The following is a 20364-nucleotide window of genomic DNA, read 5'->3' as shown; positions in this document are numbered from 1 at the left end:
TTTTTTTTTTTAAAAAAAAAAAAGAACAAAAAAAAAAAAGGGAAAAAGGGGAAAAAATTGGGAAAAAATTTTTTTTTTTTTTTTTTTTTTTTTCAAAATTGTTCTTTGATCCATTGTGGATGATTCTCTGTTCAGACATTGTGGCTTGTGGAAAAAGGAAAGTGTGTTTTATACTAGCTGTCTTTTTCAGAATGAGGTAATAAATACCCACATAAGTCATTGCTCTACTGCAATTCAATTCTGTACAAAAGTCTTGATTCGTTCCCTATTTATTTATTTCCTTACTTTGATCTTGATGTTCCAGTATTCATCTAAAGAGGTCATTTTGCTGTGTCCCAGGCTTTTTGAAGGTCTTTTTGAGAGTTTGCTGCTTTGTCACTCAGTTCCTCAACATTGTCAGAGGAACAGCTTTGACTTAGGGATCTTTCACTCAGAAAACCCTTGTAAACTTACCTGAGGAACCAGTATGTGTTGAGAAACAGCAGACACCTTCACTAAAGAGAGTTTGTAGTGGAATCAAAGACATAAAAACTAATTTATTTGATATAACATTTTGGAATAGTTTTGAAAATTTTTTTTTTTTTTTTTTTTTTTTTTTTTCCTTGGGAAACATAATCAGATGTATATACAAAGTTCTCTGAGATATATAAACTTTAAATTAACTATTTTTAGTGGCTAAGGAAGCCGTGACAAACATAGTTTGATCTTCTGTCAATCATCTAATAAATCATGGAGAAATAACTGCGTGATGATGAGGAATGATGAGTTTTATCATTTTATGCTAGATGTCCTGTTTCTAAACTCTGATTTTGACAGAGAAAAATGATTAAATTAAAGCTGTGTGTAAGGGCACGTCTGTGGTATTTTGTGCAGATTAAAGATGTAAATGTGAGTGTATATTGTTGCCAGCAGCTGCTGCTATTTTGCGCTGCAATCTGCGAATTGTCGTCTTTGCTTGGCTTCATATTTTGTATAAGTGAATCAGAAGGAAACTCGCCTTGACGGGAAATTTCCCAGCGACCGGCTGCACAAGGTACTGAGAGTAATGAGCGTCTGGTTGAGGTGTCAAATCAGAGGATTATCTCGTTTGTGGGCTTTCAGACGTTAAGTGGCGATCTGAGAGCTCCTTCGGCTCTGCAGTCTGAACCATGACCTTTCACAGATGGAGGAGCCTCAGGTTTGACCCTCCCTCCCCACTCTTTACTCGGAGAATGTGCCTGTCCTGGGAGCTGACATTTCCAGCACTCAGCATCAAAACGAAACAAACCTTTTAGTCTCATTCATATGTAAAATTTTATAGTAACCTTCCCATCCAAATCGAGACCACGACAGCAGATTATCTCTATGCAATCGAGGCGGCAGGTCGCCAGACTGTGGATCCATCTAATCTGTCAGAGTTAAATGAGATCCATCACAGATCTGGATAATGGCCCCTGCAGATTGTGTGCAAAAATCTGCATTAATAATTCAACTCTGATCTTTATTATTCATGAGACTGAGAGGCGAGCGGAGCTGCAGAGATCTGAGGAGGGGATGGAAGAGTCACCTTTTTTTTCTGACCCTGGACCTGCACAAGGGAGACAACACGTAGACGACAATCAAGAATTCATATTTTGAAACAAAAACTACAAACTGCAGCAGTCTCTGTGTGGCTACACAGCTACAGGTTACTTGTGTATGCAACAAAAGCATGTAAATAAAACATTAATAGTGTGCTTAGAGACAAACAGGCCAAACTGGCTACTAGATGTCGGGGATAAAATTTGCTCTTTACAGGCATCATGGCATGTGCATTAAATATATGAATTAAAATTAATAGCATAATTAATACAGAAGTACAGTGCCCACACATTTAATGGTGTCCACTTATCAGAGACATGAAAAGAGAGACAGAATATTGTCTCCATTTAAATCCACTATGTTGAAGCACTTCAAGAAAGAAAAACTGGACCAAAGACATTCATGTTGTGCAAAAGTAAGCAGATAAAAAAAAGAAAAAAAAAGAAAAAAAAACAGACAAAACTGGTGGAAGCTTCTACCAACCATCAGAGTACCATCAAGATTCACTCAGCTCCAAATGACAAAGTTCATTGCGATTGTCATTGTGAAGAAATTTCATCCCCATTCAGTGGGTAAGAGCTTTTGCATAAAGTTGACAAACAGTCCCAATTAAAACATATATTTTTCTGACACACTGAAAAAACAAAGTCATACATTCACCAAAGAATGTATGACTATTTAAGACAGCTTAAATAGTTTTAATATTTCAATGTTTTTGCAATAGTTCTATGTTTTTTTTTTTTACTTCTGTATTTTACTTTCAGGATTTGTAGTGAGAGCTTTAGTACTGTACTCTACTTGTGAATAAGGGAGACTGTGCACTGCAGTGAAAAAAATAAATAAAAAATACATTTCATATTTACTCTGAATAACACACATTTAGTAATCCAACCATCTATCCATCCATTCATCCATCCATCTAGATTAAAATTAAGATAAAAGATGTTTTTTTTATAATGAAAATGGAAAATGTTATTAATTATCCATCAGACTTCAGTGCTGGTAAAGATTTGATTTTATGGCTGTCTGGTCAACAACCAGCGGAGTCTTGTGAACTCAACTTTCAGTCCCAACTGTGAACTGAGCCTCACAGTTGGGACTGAAAGATTCATTAAGAGGCCAACACACCCATAACTTTCTGCAGAAACACAAGAACTAACGAGCTACTTGAATTCTCCACAACCGCTCCAGAAAGTGAGATGTAAGGTAATCTGATGTTCACATAAGCCGTCTGACGGTCCGTCCTGTCCAGCAGCGGTGCTGTTGAAGGTAATAATCCTGGATGCGTTGCGTGGTCGCTTTGCACACATTCATTGAAAGCCCCATCAAACTGATAAAATCTTAACAGAGCCTCTCTGAAGCAGGCAGCTTTGAGTAACTTTCATCTCATTGTCTTTGGGTAAAGTTTGATCATCTCTCTCTTGTTGCCTTTGTGAGGAAAAACGGAAGAACTTGTAGCCCAATTAAAACTTTCCAGATTTTCTGACCACAAGTGAGGGAGTCCGTAAAACGCTGCTCATGGAGCTGATGAACTGCCCCGGGAATCTGGCGGTGGCATTAAAACATGAGCTGTGTTAACGCTGTTTTAATGTGTTCGGTTTAATCTGGATGACAGCAGCCTCTCACCTTCATCTGCCTCATGTTAAGTTTCTCCTGAAAGTCTTGAGCAGGCAAGCCGATGCAGGCTCACGTCTGTGTTTTAAACTTTAAAAAGCCAGTGACTCTCAGAAATGTCAGGAAGTGAAAGGAGCCGGTGCTTTGAGGTTGATCGAGCCACATCTGAATTTTATGATTTTACATTAAAAAAAGAAAAAGGAACTGCTTGATGGAAGGTGTTGCGCATAGACAGAGATCGAAGCGAGTGAGTGCGTTCTTGGGAAAAAAAAAAAAAAAAAAAACACTTTCTCGTGAAAAAAGCTCCCTGTCACATGTGAACCTTACTTAAGCTGATTGCTTCTTTAAAGGAGCACCATCACATGGATCCTCCTCTAACTGGGAATAATTAACAGTGCAGATCATTTTTCTAAACCACCTCTCTTCTCCTGTCACTGGAGCCAATGGGTTCACCAGACATTCACTCACCTGTTATTTCCTTCGTGGTGCCTTCAAGGACACATTTCAGTCAGATAGCGTAAAAGTACTAAAACGCACCAAAACATCTTTGTCATTCCACCAAGAAATTGCTTTCACCTCAGTAGCAGTTTTATCTGCTGAATTCAGTCTCCTTGAAAGAATTTTCTTGCTGAGAAACGAGGCGCTTGAAGTCTGAAGCTTGTCGAGAAATCAAACCAGGGGCTAATCAACAAGTAGAGATTGTGTGAGAGATGTGTGACACTCAAAAATAGGTCTACGGCAACAAAGCAGCAGTGAAAAGTTTGATGCCCCTTTGTCTCCTATCTGGAAACGGAATTTGATTTTATTTAACTCAGCAAGACGTGAAAGTAACTTTAAGTAATTTTAAGTTCATGAAACTATTATGAAATTTAAGTTGCTTTTTTATCATATATTCAAACAGCAGTGGAAAGGCGGTGAAAAAGAAGACAAGTGAGTGATGGTGATGGTCATTAAAAATTTATCTTAAAGGGTGGTATTATCTATTTTCCTGGCACATAGTGCCATTTTATAGCATAATCAAATAACTATCAAACTTTTTATGAAAATGTTGTATATATAAAACACACCTTAAAATAAATTGAATGCCTTGAAATCGGGCTCTCTGTCTTTAAGAATCTCCTGCTCTTTCCAACATTGAAACTTCATCACAACAATGCTTCGCCGTTATTTTAAGAGCCGGTGCATGCATACCAGTAGCTGCTAACATAATAACATAAGGAGTAAGGAGGGTACTCCTCTCTCTGTTCATTAGAGGCTATTTATGTAGAAGTCTGAAGTGTTTTTAAAATGCTGGCTCATGAACTGTAACCAATAACATACCAGGTAAAAGACACAGAAGTAGTATACTTGAAGTAGTATGAATGAATACCCCAGGAACACGTTTTTATATTTCGACATTCAACGCCCAAAAACATGAAAATGAATGATGATGAAATGATGTTTTGTTTTAATATTTTTATACAAATTAAAATATGGGAAACCCCATTTTAGTCTGATATTCCTAAATAAAATGGATTGTGGTTACTTAATTAGTAAATAAAGCCCATGTGTGTGTGTGTGTGTGCATTTAATCTCTGTATAAATTCATATTACAAAATGTTTGATTATGTAAAATAAGTCTCCCGGGTGACTGATAGGTCATCAGTGCTAATTTCTAATGTCACACAACTGTTAGTGAGTTTTAGCAGAAACAAATCACACTTCAAGTCCAATAGAACTTTTAATTGGGCTTTCTGCTGAATTAACTGCTGCCTCTGTGGAGAAAAGATAAATATTAAAGAACCTGCAGAATAATTAACAGACTCTGTGTTTTCAGTCCATTTTCTCTGATACAGACCTTCCTGCCTGAAAGGTCAAGCCTAACACACACAGTGGTTAATATATTTCTGACACCGTCTCCTCTCCTTGCCGTTTGTCCTCGTCCCCATCCGGTGGTATGTTTTATTTTAATCATCCTCTCTAAAAAGACCATTAGCAGCTGCTCTTTGTTGGAGCTGAAACGAAACTGAATGTGTCAGACTGAGAGGAGCATGAATTAAACATCAGTGAGGGATGGGGAGTCATGAACACCGCCCGGTCTAATAAGGCTGAGCATTAAGAGCACAGTATCTCTGTGCTGACGTGCAGACGTCTATCTCATTCCCTGAGGCAGGTGTGAGAATGAAAACAAGGGGGGGAAAAATGATAAAGCTGTCGGACTGATCCCGAGTCTGGTTATTCTTTCTTTCCGATGGAAATTAAAGCTTCAAATGGTCAATGAGACACGCTGGTGGCTGCCCCAGGTGAAATATCCGTGTTAAATATCACTTTTCGTCCACTTTTCTCCTTTAAATTATCTTTGATATACAGCCGAGAGAAAAAGAAAGTCTACCCTCGTTCAATTTTGGAGGTTTAGCATAACAGGGAAAAATACAATTATCTGCTACTCACCAGGTTCTAAAACGATTTCTTTCTAAGCTCAAGTGAACAAACACACACCAAATATCAATGAGGCCAACATGTTAAAGTCAAAAATAAAAGCATGCTCATACAATCACCAGTTTCTAATCCCATATCTTCAGTGCTTGTATTAATCAGTTCGGGAGCTTCCGCTGTCACACAGTTAGACTTGGAATAATTTGGAATACAGAGCAGTTCACTGGTTGACTTTAAATCCCTCAGGTCTGGTAATTAGCCATCTAGCTTCACAGTTTACAAATGCAAAGAGGTGTTTATATGCTAATATTTTCCAAACTTGGTGTCATGTTCAGCGGGTAGACATCTACACATTGGTCTAGGTAGGACTTCTTAATAGAAACCTTGAAGCTTGTTCAGATAATTCGAATCTACTTTAGGAACTGGATACCCTGTTAATAATTTTTTTTTTTTTTTTTGAGCCTCTCCATTTTGTTTTATTGTTGTCAGAAGGCACGGAGTCATAACAAATTGTACGCATTTAACACTGTAGCATACACGGTTTCTTCACCACATAAACCAGCCTGCAAACGATTGCCCCAGCTCTCACACATCTTATATACAGCACAAGCACCACTGCTACAAATTCCTCACAGTTTCGACTGAAATGTCACAGCTTTGATCCAATAATAACATTGCTTAATCTCACATTACACTCTGCAGACACTTTACTCACTCGGGGACGTGGGATAGTTCAAACTTAAAGTGACACATGTGCAATCCCCCTGCTGTCAGACTAATTTGGCTGATAATTATCTTGACACTTAGGGGATTTCTTAAGCATTGAAATCTTCTTCTTAGATCATCAGTTGATACTTTAAAATAAAGAAAATGAAATAAGCCAAACAGGTGGTGAGGTCATGACAAAGTACCGAGTCGTGACTCTTCTTGAGTGTACGTAGACGATCCACCTTGGTAGCATCTCAAATAAATAGGATGTAGATCAACTATAAGACATGACTTGATATCGCACAAAATACCTTCATTTTATCCCATGTACCGAGCATTTTTAAAAAGGACACTCTACATGGCAAGATAAAAAAAAACAGTAAAATTGGCATATTTGCTTTACATAGAAGAGGCTTTTTCTTTCAAACATTGCAAATTAGATATTTTCCCATCATTTTCTAATTGTCCTAAGATCAACCTAAATATTTAACAACCTACCTGGGACTTACGGGGTCTAAGATGGGGCTCTAAGGCTTTTTTTTTTATGGTAGTTTCTCTGAGCGTAGCAGACTCTGTCCTTGGGGTGAATTTACTGTAACAGCCACTCATCAGAAGATTGGCAGCTATCTCTCATGTTTTCCACTTAGTAATATTTCTCCTACTGTACTAGAAATGGTTTGGGAATGGCCTTTTTAACTTGGATGCGCATCAATTGTTGGTTTTCTAAGGTCATGGTTGTTTTCTTTCTAACTTGGTGTTGTGTTATCGTAGACTGACATGCAGCAAAAACTACCAAACCTTATTTTATAGTGGCGCTCACATTCTGATGATGATCAGGCAGTCATTGCATTTGACTAGCAGTAGCTGACTGCTATTTTTCTGTTTCACTTTACCTTATTTCATTTAATAAATGACAGTGTAGATATTAGGTTAGATGAAACATATATTTAGAACCTGGTAAACCCCAGATGATATTTTAATATGCTTTAATAAACAAAAATCTGCAACTCTTTTTGACTCATAATAAATATAACAAAGAAGAAAATGTTTTTGAATGAATACAAAATATGCAAGAAATCTTTTTCAGAGATGCTTTGTCAGAACAGCTTGGTTACTGTTAAGATTTATCCAGCATCATAAGGGTTTCCTGAAGTTGGCAGCCATCTGGGAAATCCTTCAGACATTCATCATCTGCAGCTCATTGCCTAAGCTGAAAACAGACATCATCACTGAGGAGATTCTGAAATATCCCAAGCTGTGAAAGCTACGAGATGAGCATGTGATCTGAGACTGGATGGTTTTATGATGTGGCTAAAATATGAATAAACTCTCCGATTCTGGCTTGTTTACTTTTGCTCATCATCAAAAACCATAAAAATTGTGTAAATTTACCTGGGATTAGCATTTCATTTCAGTGCTTCAATGTTTGCTTTGAGAAAGACAAAGATCTTCTCCATAACAAACTCTGATTCAACATATTAGCAACCGCCTTGTTGACAATGGACTCCGGCTCAAATGTTGACATATCTCAGGTGATGCACTTTGTTTTTTTCTGCCATGTTTTTTGTTTGTCTTATTCTTTTGTTGCATGTCACATCACTTCCTTCTTCTTCCTTCTTCAAACAGCTGTGACTCTTTTGGGCTGAAAAGTAGATAATGCAGTTCAGATGGGAGCCCAATGCACATTCTATGCTGTTTAGTGTTAAATAAATTCAAAATATTCAAACAGATGTGTTTTGTAAGTTTTATATGCTCAAATATCATGCCAGACAAGGCAAATAAATAGCTTGTACTCACTGATCTGCAAGGTAATATGGTAAAACATTATGGGAAAGGGACCTTCAGTGTAGGCATATATGTGTTTTTCTATTATTTCAAGGTTTTTCCGTATACTGTTGAAAATCAATGAACGGAGTGAAATCTCATTATTGCATAATTTGCCTCCAATGGCATCCAAGCAACTAAAACTCACAAAACACATTTAATTGGGTACTTTATGCTTTTATTGCACCGTGATACTGTATAAGTTATATTCATTTCTGTTTAAACTGTGTAGGGTCTAGTTACCCTCAAAATGTGACGTGGGAGCTACTCACTGACTAAGCATCCTTTAATCCATCACTTGTCCTCTGTGTTTCCTTGTTCTGATGTCTGGGGTTTCTGTTTTGTTTTACAAGCTGTTTTTACCCAGAATTTAGCTGCTACGTGTTCATTTGATTTACTTCCTGATCTCAAATTACACCGACTCTTTATTTGCTAAACCACTTCCAGCCAAATGCAATTTTTTACAACCAGGTTTCCTTTGTTTCTTGAGAGATATATATTATTTGAACAGCTTGTTTCCCCTCATGTAAAAAACCTGTTTCCTGCTTTCTCGCTTCAAAGTTTTAGATTTAAAGGATTTCTGCTCTGCACCTTGTTTGCTTGTAGCTTTTTGAGCAAAGCAAAAAAAACTATATTTGCCTCCTGTTTTGTTGACAACTGCCTGTGACCCTGAACACTTTTAATTACCTTTTATATTCACCTTTAAAAGTATTGCAATTAATCTGCTGAAGAAGCTGGAATAGAAATGTAATAAAAGCTATCTGCCACTTTGTCTTGGTCTGTCAGATAAAGTAAAGAAAAATGAATTGCGGTTTGTGGTTTTAAAGTGAGTAATACTGTCGACTTGTACTGTAATTGTCAGATATAAGTGATCACACATGAGGTTCATCTAAATATCCTCCCAACGTTTCTATGATTTGTGTAATCCCGTCATGCATGGATTGTGCATAACAGCATTTAAATTTAACACATACTTTATTTTGTCCAACAGAAGCAGCAGCATATATATATATATATATATATATATGTCACTGTGGAGGAGGACATTCCTCTTCACCTGCTGCAAGATCTTCAGGTTCAGGTGTTTTTATATCTGTGGGTTTAAACGATGGACAGGAAGCTTCTCTTACATGTGAGTTTCAGTAACTGTGTCGTCATTACGATCATAACCCCTGTAAATATGCATCTTCCAACCAAAGTCTCACTCAGACTGCCCAGATGAATTATGGATGCTGTCCCAGCCTCTTCGTCATCCTCCTCCTCTTTTACGCTACCGTTTGTTGAAGAGTCCGGCTGCCTTTCCTCGTACAGATGAATCACAGTGCTTCACTGCCACCAAGTGGCTGCAGATTGTTTGTTTCTGCACCTTTAAACAGGTAACTAAGCTTCACATCAGACCTTCAGGTCAGATTTATGCAATATTATTCAGTGGGTGACACTTATATGCATGGTGAAAAGGCAAAATAGAAGAAGGAAGTTGGTTTTAATGTTATATCTTAAACAATGACACTTTGGGATTTTCAGAAGCATTTTCTGCCCCCTCTCATTTTATTGCCAACCATAAATTGGCTGGTCTGCAGCAGCAGTGAAGATTAACATATTCTCACTGATTCATAGACATATGTATTTATATGACATAGTAGTGCAGTAGCTTTAATACAGGTTATGGATACAGACTAAATGCATCATGTTTTTTTCACATTTTTATACCAGTGAAATAAGATCAACAAGTATGTTTTTCCTGTAACCTTTACTGTAAAACCAACTTTATTTATAGATCATCACCTATAGAACAACATGTTGTGGTGTATTATTTTGTTGTTATTCTATTGTGAAATGTGTTTTAATCATGATATAATCCACCCTCCTCCAAACAATATCCCATTCCCTGATGCTCTGGTGATATCAGAAAAAAGTATAAGTGATCATCGTTCTTTTGAGTTTATCAGTTTGTGATTGTTTTTTTTTCTTCTTTATACAGATTTAATCAAATGTTCAGATTTGAGACCAAAAAAAAACACAATTCTTTCTCAAGGTTTGTTGACGTGTATTCCGTTTATTCAAGGCAGAATTGGTGTTTCAGTTTTGTGTCTCTCGCAATCTCATAGATATAAAGTTGAACTAGAATTTGTTTTGCTTCAGTGTACTTTTGAAAGTCTCTGTATTTAATGGAATTCTGTGCACATTGAATCAAAAATAGCCACGTACATTCAGCCACTTTCTTTGTTGCAATCTAACTTTAATAAACAATGTAATGTCAGCAGACCAGACGCGCAGCCTTCCAACAACTAACATCTACTTTACGGTGCTTCGCTGTGTGGGGTTAAGATGATGTGATGCAAGCACGCAGTTTCTACTGTCAGTGTGATGTTATTACTGCAAAAAAGATATGCTAGATTACTGGATAATGTCTTTAAAAGTAAAGCAGATAAATTAAAATTTGGAACTTACATTTGTATGTGCTACCAGCTTTGTCACCTTTGCTGTTTGTAAAAAGCGATATGGAAATCCTGCCGCTGATCACTTAGGGATGCTGTATAGTTTTGCTTAATTTAACAAGATCTCTATACTACTGGGTTATGAAGCACAATATTAGCTTGACTTGGACTGCAATGGTTGCAGACCACGTTCCAAGAAACTTCCAAGAAATAGATATTCCCTTCAGTGACCTTTGGTTCTGCAATTATACCTACCAGTGTAACATGTATTATGTGGAAAGTCTTGAAAGGACGGCATCCTGCTGACGGAGCAGCAGCTCTAATATCAGAGCTCTTCACTTTATGTTTCAAGGCAGAGCCCTGCAACCTTACAGCGGAAACACTTTTTAGCTGCTTGCTCTTTGACTCATGATCCATGTCTGATCGCAGTATGTGAGGGTTACAAACAGATGGAACAAAAAATGAAAAGCTCCTCCTTACGGCTAAGCTCCCCGTTGCCCATGACCGGAGCAATGTGAGTGATGGTAGGATGGATGAGGGACCTAGATGACATAAAGGAGAGCAGTCCAACAAGCCACAGTGGGGCAAAATAATAAACTCACAGCATTCAGATTTGTTCCGTTTCTGTGAGAATACAGATTTATTTTACTTATTGCAGAATACTCTTTACGTTTGATTTCAATTAATTCATCCAAAAATAGACTAAAGACATGAAAACATAAGTAGCAAATAGTGAGTAGTAATTATAGCATGACATACTTTGATTATTATGAAACCTTTATAAGTTGTAAGATTTAAATTCGACTCTGTGGATGTTTTGTGATTCTCAATATTTTCAGAGGGAAGCTGAGAACATATCCTTATATTTTCTTTGGATTTCCTGTAATAACTATGTGCTTATTGCAAATTTAGGAAGCATAGAAAATTCTATTTTTCTTACTATGGATTTAAGACCAGAAGGGGGCAGTGTAGTCCAACCTTGCAGGAACAAACGTGCTTCTCAAAGACATAAGGCCCCGAAACACCGCTGGTGTTTTCTGAGGTATTTTTATGAATTTTTGCAGTTCCTATTTCAAAGTCTTCTCCTTAGCTTCCATTTTTCTCTTCGTCATCTGTCTCTGCGCCTCTGCGGCTGCTGACAGGACATTAGAATATGATTTCAGGCTACTTCATTTGTTTTTATATTTATTTTCCTCCTCCTGCGCAGCTGTAAACATAAATCACATCGAGCAAAGCCCAGAACTCATATAAACGTCAGAACAGACAGCGAAGCTCATAAACCTCTAATTTGATCTTTATTCATCTAGGACAAGGCGTGAATAAAAGCTCACCTAGTAAATCATAATTTTCTGCTTTCTGTCAACACTGCAGCTCGTTAGGGCTGCGCCACTCCTGATTGGCTGCTTCACCTCCCAACCTCGTTTGGTGTAAAAACTCAAACATTACAGACGCTCCTGCTGGATAATCATAATTGATGACTCTCTTGGTGCGTTTAAAAAGTCATTTACGATTCGATCTATCAAACTTTTCTTTAAACGGATAAAAAAAAAAGCTACTAAATTATCACTGCAGTGCTCATTTCTTCCCGAACAGAAGCAGCTTGTTCAGGTTAAAACAATGGGGGATGGAAAGCTGGAGAATGATAAAAGGTTGCTGAGTTCACTGATGAAAACATAAATAAGTTAGTTGTTTGGACAGTACCCTGTTTTCCTTGATATCATATGAAGGGATATTCAATAAATATTAACACTGGTTCAGTCATTCACTGTTCTACTGTGCCACATTGCACCTGAGATCCATTTTTACTGAACAAATAATTCCCAATGTTCAGAGGTGGGTGGCAACTAATTACTCTTACTCAATCACATTTATTAGCCTTTTGAAAAAAGAAAAAAAAAAACTTTTACTAAAAGTTTTACTGCACCGCACATTGCAGTCTTACTTGAATAATAACATCATGAAAGTGCTCCTACTTGCTCTGCTTATGTTGCCTGACAAACACATCTGTCAAACCAAAGCCAAAACCATTAATCAAAAACTTTCTTTGTCTCTGGGAAACTAAATCGTTCTGGTCTGCTCACTTATTCTGAAATATGTTTACAATAGTTCCTTCATTTCCATCCACTTTTTTTTTTTTTTCCAAGTTGAGCATTCTAGATTTAGAAATGAAAGTACACCACCTCTATCAATGTCAGCTGCCATTCCTTGAAGTAGCCAGGAGAACTGCATCGTCTGCAAAAAAGTATCGATGAACTCCTGAGGTTCTCAATCTACAGATCGAACTCTTTGTGTTTGAGATCCTTTCCGGGAGTCCCACAAATAGAATCAAAGACTTAAATAAGTCAAACTTTACTGGGAACAAGCACAACTTGGTGTCAAGTGGAGCTTGACATGGATTTGAGATCCTGAATAAAAGTTTTTGAACTGATGTTCCACTACAGAACCTGGTTTTGCCTTGGAGACAGGGTGAGTAGTTCACCCTATTGCAAAGGTTGAAAGGGTTGAGAAGCTCTGAGTAGAGTGACTGCTCCTCTGCGTCGTCACTAGAGGCGGTTTAATGCCTTCTGGGGGCATTTCTTTGGAAGTTTTAAGAGCACATCAGACTGAAGAGACATGAAGACAGATCCAGAACTTAATGGGGAGACTGTATCTGTATTTCTCACCTAGGGACATCTTGAGAAAACAAAAATCATAATCATTCATCATTTTCCTTTTAGTTCACAGTTATGTACAAGACTTGCGTTTAACAAAAAGTCCATGAAATACATTGAAATTTCAATGTGAAGAATTATAGAAGTATGGATACGTAATTACACTTATTGGCAGCTAGAAAGATGAAAACAACTAACTGGATGAGTTTTATGCCCAGTGGTATGAATACAAAACTCAATATTATGCCTTCCCAAACTGTGTAATCAGCTAGCTGAGTAAGACGGAATCATAACCAAAAATTTTCCAACATTTAAGAGGCTTTTTAACTATTGTGTTTTGTTTCCCTGCTTATACGGTGATTATTTGTTGGAGAATAGGAGCTAATTGTTTGTCTGTTAAATTGAAATCAAGTAGGAGCCTCAGGATCACCATATGATCACCTTACAACTTCAGTTAGGAAAAAATAAGCTATATCTTAGAGAAATTGAAGTCAGAGGTAAACTAAGCTGAAAAAAATTGTATTGATTAATCATTTTCTTTCTTCAGAATGAAACGGTACCCCTGCTTTATTAGTTCCTGTCGTTTCATAGTTTTCCTCTCCTTTGGTAAATAATGGATTGCGACAAATTATTTTCCTTTTAGAATTATTAAAGTAGTTATCAATTCAATTTGAAATTCATTAGATTTTGATTGATGGCACCAGATCGCAGTGGTGTTATTGCAAAGATCAATCAGATTTTGACTCTCAGAATATTTCAGAACGGATATGTCGCTGTTCATCTTCCTCTCCTCCGTTTCTCAGTGACTCCTCTGATTGCATCCATGAAAGTGAAAACATCCAAGCGTTATCTGATCAGAAGCATCTTATAATTACATGACATCATTTCTGGTCGTGTGATCTAACCATCTCTACGGATCAGCTGCAAATATCTTATTAAAAATACAAAATAATCGCATTTATAATTTCCTTCCTCTGTCTGTGTGGCTATATACTCTCATACTTGAGAGTCCTGATCTGTGATTTATGGAGCTTTACTGACACCTCCTGGTTAACTGGAGGAACTACAAACTGAATGGAGAGAGGAGCGGCAGGACAAAGCACTCGACAAATCTTAAAAAAAAAAAAAAAAAAAACATAACCTGAATTAGAGTAGACAGACTTTAAGTCCCAGGGCAGAATGTTTTATATCTGCTTTTAAGTGTGACTCTGCAAAACAGTTCAAAGAAAATGTGCATTGATTATTTGTTGTGAGTCATTTCATTGGACTTTAATTAAATATTGGAATGTTTTTTTTTGTTTGTTTGTTTGTTTGTTTTTTAACATAGAAAATGTATTTGCAAAGAAAATAATGTTGTTCTGTTTTTAAGATTTGTGGGGGAACTATTTATCCCACTTCACTCTTTATCTATGCGAGCTGTCATACTGTCTGCTCATAACAATGACTGACTGTGTCCGTGTCTTGGAGCAGATAAGAAAGTGTTTCTGTTGTTGCCCAATTTCAAATTCATGCAGACATAAATCTGTTTCACCACAGCAAATGTCAACAAATATTCCCTGATGTATCATCACAATACCACAAGGTCCGAGAATCATAAGCTTACATTTTATTTTGCAAAATTTTGAACACAAAAAACAGACTGAAGGCTCAAGAAGCACATTAGATTCCAGTGGAATGTCTATTTTACATTCAGGAAATGTTGATTATGAGGAACTTGAAATTATTGTCGACTCTTTTTTTATTGTATTCTCTGTTATGAGAAAATTTTATAATTTTTCGATATCTTCTATATACGGTCTGATTTCAGATTCATAGATTTAAAGTAGCAAGCAACATTTCAGTTAAACTAAAATGTGTTAGCCTTCTAAAAGCTCAATAAAAAAATATCTAAATGTTTATTTACATTTTAATCAAACTGTTACGTTTTTATACTATACTCATAAATTTGTAGCTGACTCTTGCTCTGATTGAAGGACTATTTTTTTGATGCAATTAAATTAATTAAATTCATATTGTTGAAATAATTACAAAAAATCAGTAACTGAATTATTCTTAAGTTCATACATTCACCCTGTCTCAGTTGATTTGTTCATCCATAAACTTTATTTATTTTGTTGGCACAAGAGGTCTGTTTCAAGGCACACCTGGTTTTGTTATTAGCAAAAAGCAGAATGAATTTTGGTGAAATAAGATCTTTAGTCAGCAATTTGTAAATGAAATTAAAATATTACTGATCTCTTATCAATCTGTAGACTGAATCTAAAATTTGTGCTACATACATAAAATGTTAGGATCATCATACAACCACAGGATGAAATGTCATCGGCATGACTGCAAGAAAAATACAATTTAGAGTAGCTGATGAATGATGGGTTTATTATAAAATATAAAATACACCCTGATATGTGTATTTCCAGACAAATGTCACACAGTTTCATTACGGAAATTATTAACATAGAGAGCCACAAAACATTACAAGGGTGTTATGATAAAAATGATCAAATATTTGTGGGATTCAATTTATTCATTTTAAAAAACATGTAACAAATATATAAATGATACAAATCAACCATTTCCAAATTTAGAAAAGTAAATAAAAATCATATTTATGTTTTCATTTCTATTATACCTTATTTCTTTATTTATGTATCTTGATACACTTACATTTCTTTCTTCTTTATCTTTAGATTTCCTTATTTGTTTATTTTCATAACCATCATCGTCCTGGTAAAATTAAGCCTTCACTAAATAATTTTTTTTTTTCTTTTAATTCTTTTGGATAAGATGTTTCATTTGATCAGTTCATCATTTACATCTTATTCTGTTTTCTGATGAAAACAACAAGATCAACTCTTTTAAAAAATAATAATGTAAATCCAATAATAAATATATATTTTTAGATGAAAATATCTAGCAGAAATGTCTGAGGTTATTTCAGTGACTTTCTGTTTTCTTTAAGTGCCCGTATTTTAAGTAATGGATTAAACCAGCTATTTATTTTTTCTGGTATATTTTTATATTTAAAGTAACAGCTTTTTTTTTTTTTTTTTTTTTTAATCAGAATGTGACCTGGAACCGTAAAGAAAAGCTGTTCATCCTTTTGAGTTTAACGAAATTATGTAAAAATGTGCAACTGTTCTGAGTTTTGCCTGGAAGTTTCTTGACGGTTACAGAGACGATGCTGCATTTCTGAATAAAAGGTTGGTGTTCAACAAAGTGGCACAATTTAATTTGAAGTGCAAGGCTGCGATGTGCCCGTTAATGAAAGCTCTCAGCTTTAAGTTCTGTCTACTTTATATTCACAAAGAGAAACGAGCGAGGCAGCCATCGTGGCGACATGCAAATACACTGATCTGTCTAATACGAGCTGCACCCAATCAGACGGACGGAGACTTTGACAAGCAGAACAAATGCCCTGCGAGCATAAACATGTGCAGGTCAGGAGGAAGAAGAATTCAGCTTTCTTTATCCTCTTTGCAACAGACATATTCTGCATGTTCGCTTACTGTTAAATTACTCATCTGAGATTAGAGACGGCTTAAGGAAGAAAAGTTTTCCCTCAAAAGTTGATAAAGCTTTGCAATCTTATGTTGACTGAACATATGCAAAGATACATGTTCAGGAAGTTTGTTAAAGCCCTGCAAACTTTCCAGCTCTGATAAAGTTTCTTTCTAAAAGAGAATGAATTCAAATCCATGTAAAAGTTGTGCAAAACAGGGCGAAAACCGGCTGTTGTTTAACAATACAGCAAACTTCCAATTAACATATCATCGCATCGACAGAAATGTTGTTACAGAGCAGAAACATTAAAGTACAAATGAACAACGGACAAACCCAACAAATGCTTACTGATAGCAGGCTGTTTAGTATTTTTTATTTTTTTTCCATACAGAGAGTTAAAAAGGGCAGACTAAGAAGATGGTGCAACATAGCAACATCACTTAAGTTAAGAATCAGCTCTGTTGGCAAAGTTTAGATACATAAATTAGAGACTGGAAATGGAAAATACAGTGCGTATGTGTATATACACCCAATATATTTATTTAACAAATAAGCTAAATCAAACTCCCAGGCCAAGGCGAGATGAAAAATGGTTTGAATAAACAAATATCGCTCCCCCATCCGAATCCTCCTTGCAGCAAACCCCTCCATCATTAACGATGTCTGCTGTCCCTAGGTAACTTAGCTCCTCTCAGGCTGTATGGTTCTTCCTTGCTTTCCTTCAGAGGATTCCTTACCATTCACAACCCCATTCACAGAGCCACTCTTCACCACCACCACCACTACAGTGTCCCTGCCAGCAGTACAAGTGAAAAACAAAATCAATCTGTTCAAGGGACAAAAACCTGAAGGTCCAAAGGTATCAGCTGCAGACCACTGAGAAGCTATGCAGATCAACTGTAGGCCATAGTAAAGTATATAGGCAACATGAGCCTTTATCTTTAAGAAGGTACCATGCCATGCCATACCTTTGCATTGGTCCTGCATTGTAGCAGCACCAACAAGCGCACATATGAAGGACATCAACAACAACAAGCCAGTACAACTGATCTTGTATCTGGTGAACACCTTAGCTCATCCAACCCAAGAAACAGTAAAACCTTGACGGGAAAAAGAGATGGAAGATATTAGAAATTTCTATAAAATTAGATTCAGAAAAATAAATAAATAAAATAAATTGAGAAATGATAAGTACAAGGAGAAAAAAGGAGAGAAGAGGCAATTATTTCTCATCTCAGATTTGGGCAACACTCTTTGTTTTACTTTAGGGGAACGTTGCAGTAGTAAGTGTAAATACTGAGGAGTGGATGAGGCAATGGGACATGTGACGCTGTTAAAATTAAGAGGAAAAAAGAAAACAATTGATTCAAAATTGAAATAGAATTAAAGTTAAGCTTTTGTTGATTTATTTAGAAATATCTTGAAAAGTAAAAGTGTATCAGATAATATTTTGTGAACTTAAATTATCAAAGTTATAATATATAACACAGTCTGCTCCACACTCCAAACCAGTCGGTGGCGGTAATTCACCAATTTCGTTGATGCCAACTACTAAAAAAAAAAGTCGAGGACGAAGTAGAAAATGATATGGGATCGGTAGTAACATGGAGTCAGGCTCTCTTCAGTGGTTTATGTTGGAAGCTTTTCTGGTGAATTGTTGTCTCGGTTTGGTTTCTTCTCTGTACTTTCATATGACAGAAGGAGAGCAAAAGTGTTTCATCGAGGAAATCCCAGCAGACACGATTGTTGTCGGTGAGTGAATCACAAAAACGTTCAGCAACGTCAATTAGTAAACTTAAAAAAAAAAAAAAACATCGCTAACACCTAAGACTTACACACTTAATCAAGATGTCAACAGCTATCGTTTGTCTATACACTTGTTCACGGAGTAGGAATGGTAACTACAAAAAAGCATCGATGAATGTGAAGCTTGTAAACGGCTTTTTACGATGAGCGAAATGTCTTTTTTTTATTTAACGGAACTGAGTCATTTGCTGCTTTCTAAAGTCACATGACAAAGATGAAGATGTTTCCGTCAACAAACATCTGCAGCAGTCGTGCTGACTAGCAAAAGAGTTACGTTTCAAAAACTTAGTTGATTACAGATTATACAAATGGGCCATGAAGTAATGTTCTTCATCTTAATATTTAAATTGTTATTTTATGAAATGTAAGATTACAGATTTCAGTGAGTCACGATGACTGATAAAGCCAATTACTTAAATTTGCACTACCACTGACAAAAACTAACAAAAAAAACCTAAAAAGACTCTTTTTCTGGCTCTGTGGTGTTTTCACGTTCTTCGTGTGTATTGCATAGACCTCCTCTTGTGCAATAATCGCAGTCGATGGGTACCGCCTCCCCACCGTGACCCTCAGTAGATAAATAAATGGCTACCGACACTAGGTGGTGGGACTCTGACCTTTGCATAGGTCCTGCATTGTACCACTTGTTAAAGAAACTACAACAACAAAAACGTTTTACTGTTTTGAAGAACAAAACAGTTATTTAGTCTGCATGATAGAATACGTAAACCAGGGCAACACAGAGACAGATGGGACAAACAATCATGCATGCACACACTCACACCTAAGGAGAATTTAGAGAGACCACATGTTTTATATGTTTCCCTGATTTCAGACGCCTGATTCAGATGATTGCAATTCAGCAAGAGCCTGTTAATCAGCTGTCTATTGTGCATTCCAGAAATTTTATTTTTAAGTAAGAGGGATAAAAAAAACTGTATTGGTTAAAGGAAGCCGTAAGAAGTCACACTGCAGTTTGTCATAAGCTAATAAGGGGGCACATCAAACATAATTTCTTATGATCATGTCAGATGGGACTAAAATTGAGCATTTGTGGTCTAAATATAAAATGTGTAGTGACAAACCCACCTTACCCACAATAACACCTAGAGTGAAACGTGTGAGGAGACTTTTCATCGACAAGATCAGGGAAGCTGGTTAGAATAATGGGAAGATGTACAGAGCTAACTCCAGGACAATCCTGAAATGAATTCTGTTAGAAGATGCCTAATACTACGACAGATGTTCACCTTCCATCACAACAACAACCATAAACGTAGAGCCAAGATATTATGGGATGGTACAGATCAAAGCCTGTTCATGTGTAAAAAATGGCCCAGTCAAAGTGCAGACAGAAACAGGAACTGACTGATGTTGAGCATTTACTAGTGATGGGTAGATGATGCGTCATGTATCATTTCGACACATAGCAAAACTGTGTCGATTCTCGATACTGTCATTCAATACTGACACCTGCTGGACATTAAAAATTCCTACAGGCAACGTAGTGATTTGATGACCTAGTCTATACAATAAGATTTAAGTCTTCGTATTTTATTGAATATTATATATTGTATTATGTCATATCTTAAGTTAAATTTAATATATATTTGATATACAGTCAATAAAAAATGTGTATCTTAAAGTAAAAATTTTAGTGAATGTGTTTGGAATGAGGATGCTTGTGGACTGTTTTTCCCCCCACAGATTTTTATAAAAAAAAAAAAAAATGTTTTTACAACATTTAGAAATTTAGCCTTTTATGCTTTTATAACAAAACTTTTGCTGTAGAAAAAATGAAGTAAACACTACATTTACAGTGAACCTTTGTTTTTCTTAGGGGTTGT

General features: G+C 36.3%; 1 protein-coding gene and 1 long non-coding RNA gene across 2 annotated transcripts in view; one reads left to right on the top strand and one right to left on the bottom strand.

Annotated features, from left to right (window-relative positions):
* The first annotated feature begins 18212 nt into the window (after window positions 1-18212).
* The window catches only part of LOC106935907 (transmembrane emp24 domain-containing protein 9-like), a 7940-nt gene continuing 5788 nt past the window's right edge, over window positions 18213-20364 (top strand). Inside the window, exon 1 of the mRNA XM_015016638.1 lies at window positions 18213-18463. Coding sequence (XP_014872124.1) covers window positions 18316-18463 — 148 coding nt within the window. The 5' untranslated portion in view covers window positions 18213-18315. The remainder of the gene's footprint in view (window positions 18464-20364) is intronic.
* LOC106935909 (uncharacterized) overlaps window positions 20218-20364 on the bottom strand; it is a 3208-nt gene continuing 3061 nt past the window's right edge. The window contains exon 2 of the long non-coding RNA XR_001422001.1: window positions 20218-20342. This is a non-coding gene — a long non-coding RNA (uncharacterized LOC106935909). The remainder of the gene's footprint in view (window positions 20343-20364) is intronic.

The sequence above is a fragment of the Poecilia latipinna genome, unplaced genomic scaffold, assembly GCF_001443285.1.
Source record: "Poecilia latipinna isolate Pla-1442-1.1 unplaced genomic scaffold, P_latipinna-1.0 Scaffold2042, whole genome shotgun sequence".
In the NCBI taxonomy this organism is placed as follows: domain Eukaryota; kingdom Metazoa; phylum Chordata; class Actinopteri; order Cyprinodontiformes; family Poeciliidae; genus Poecilia; species Poecilia latipinna.
This window is presented reverse-complemented; position numbering and strand designations above follow the sequence as displayed.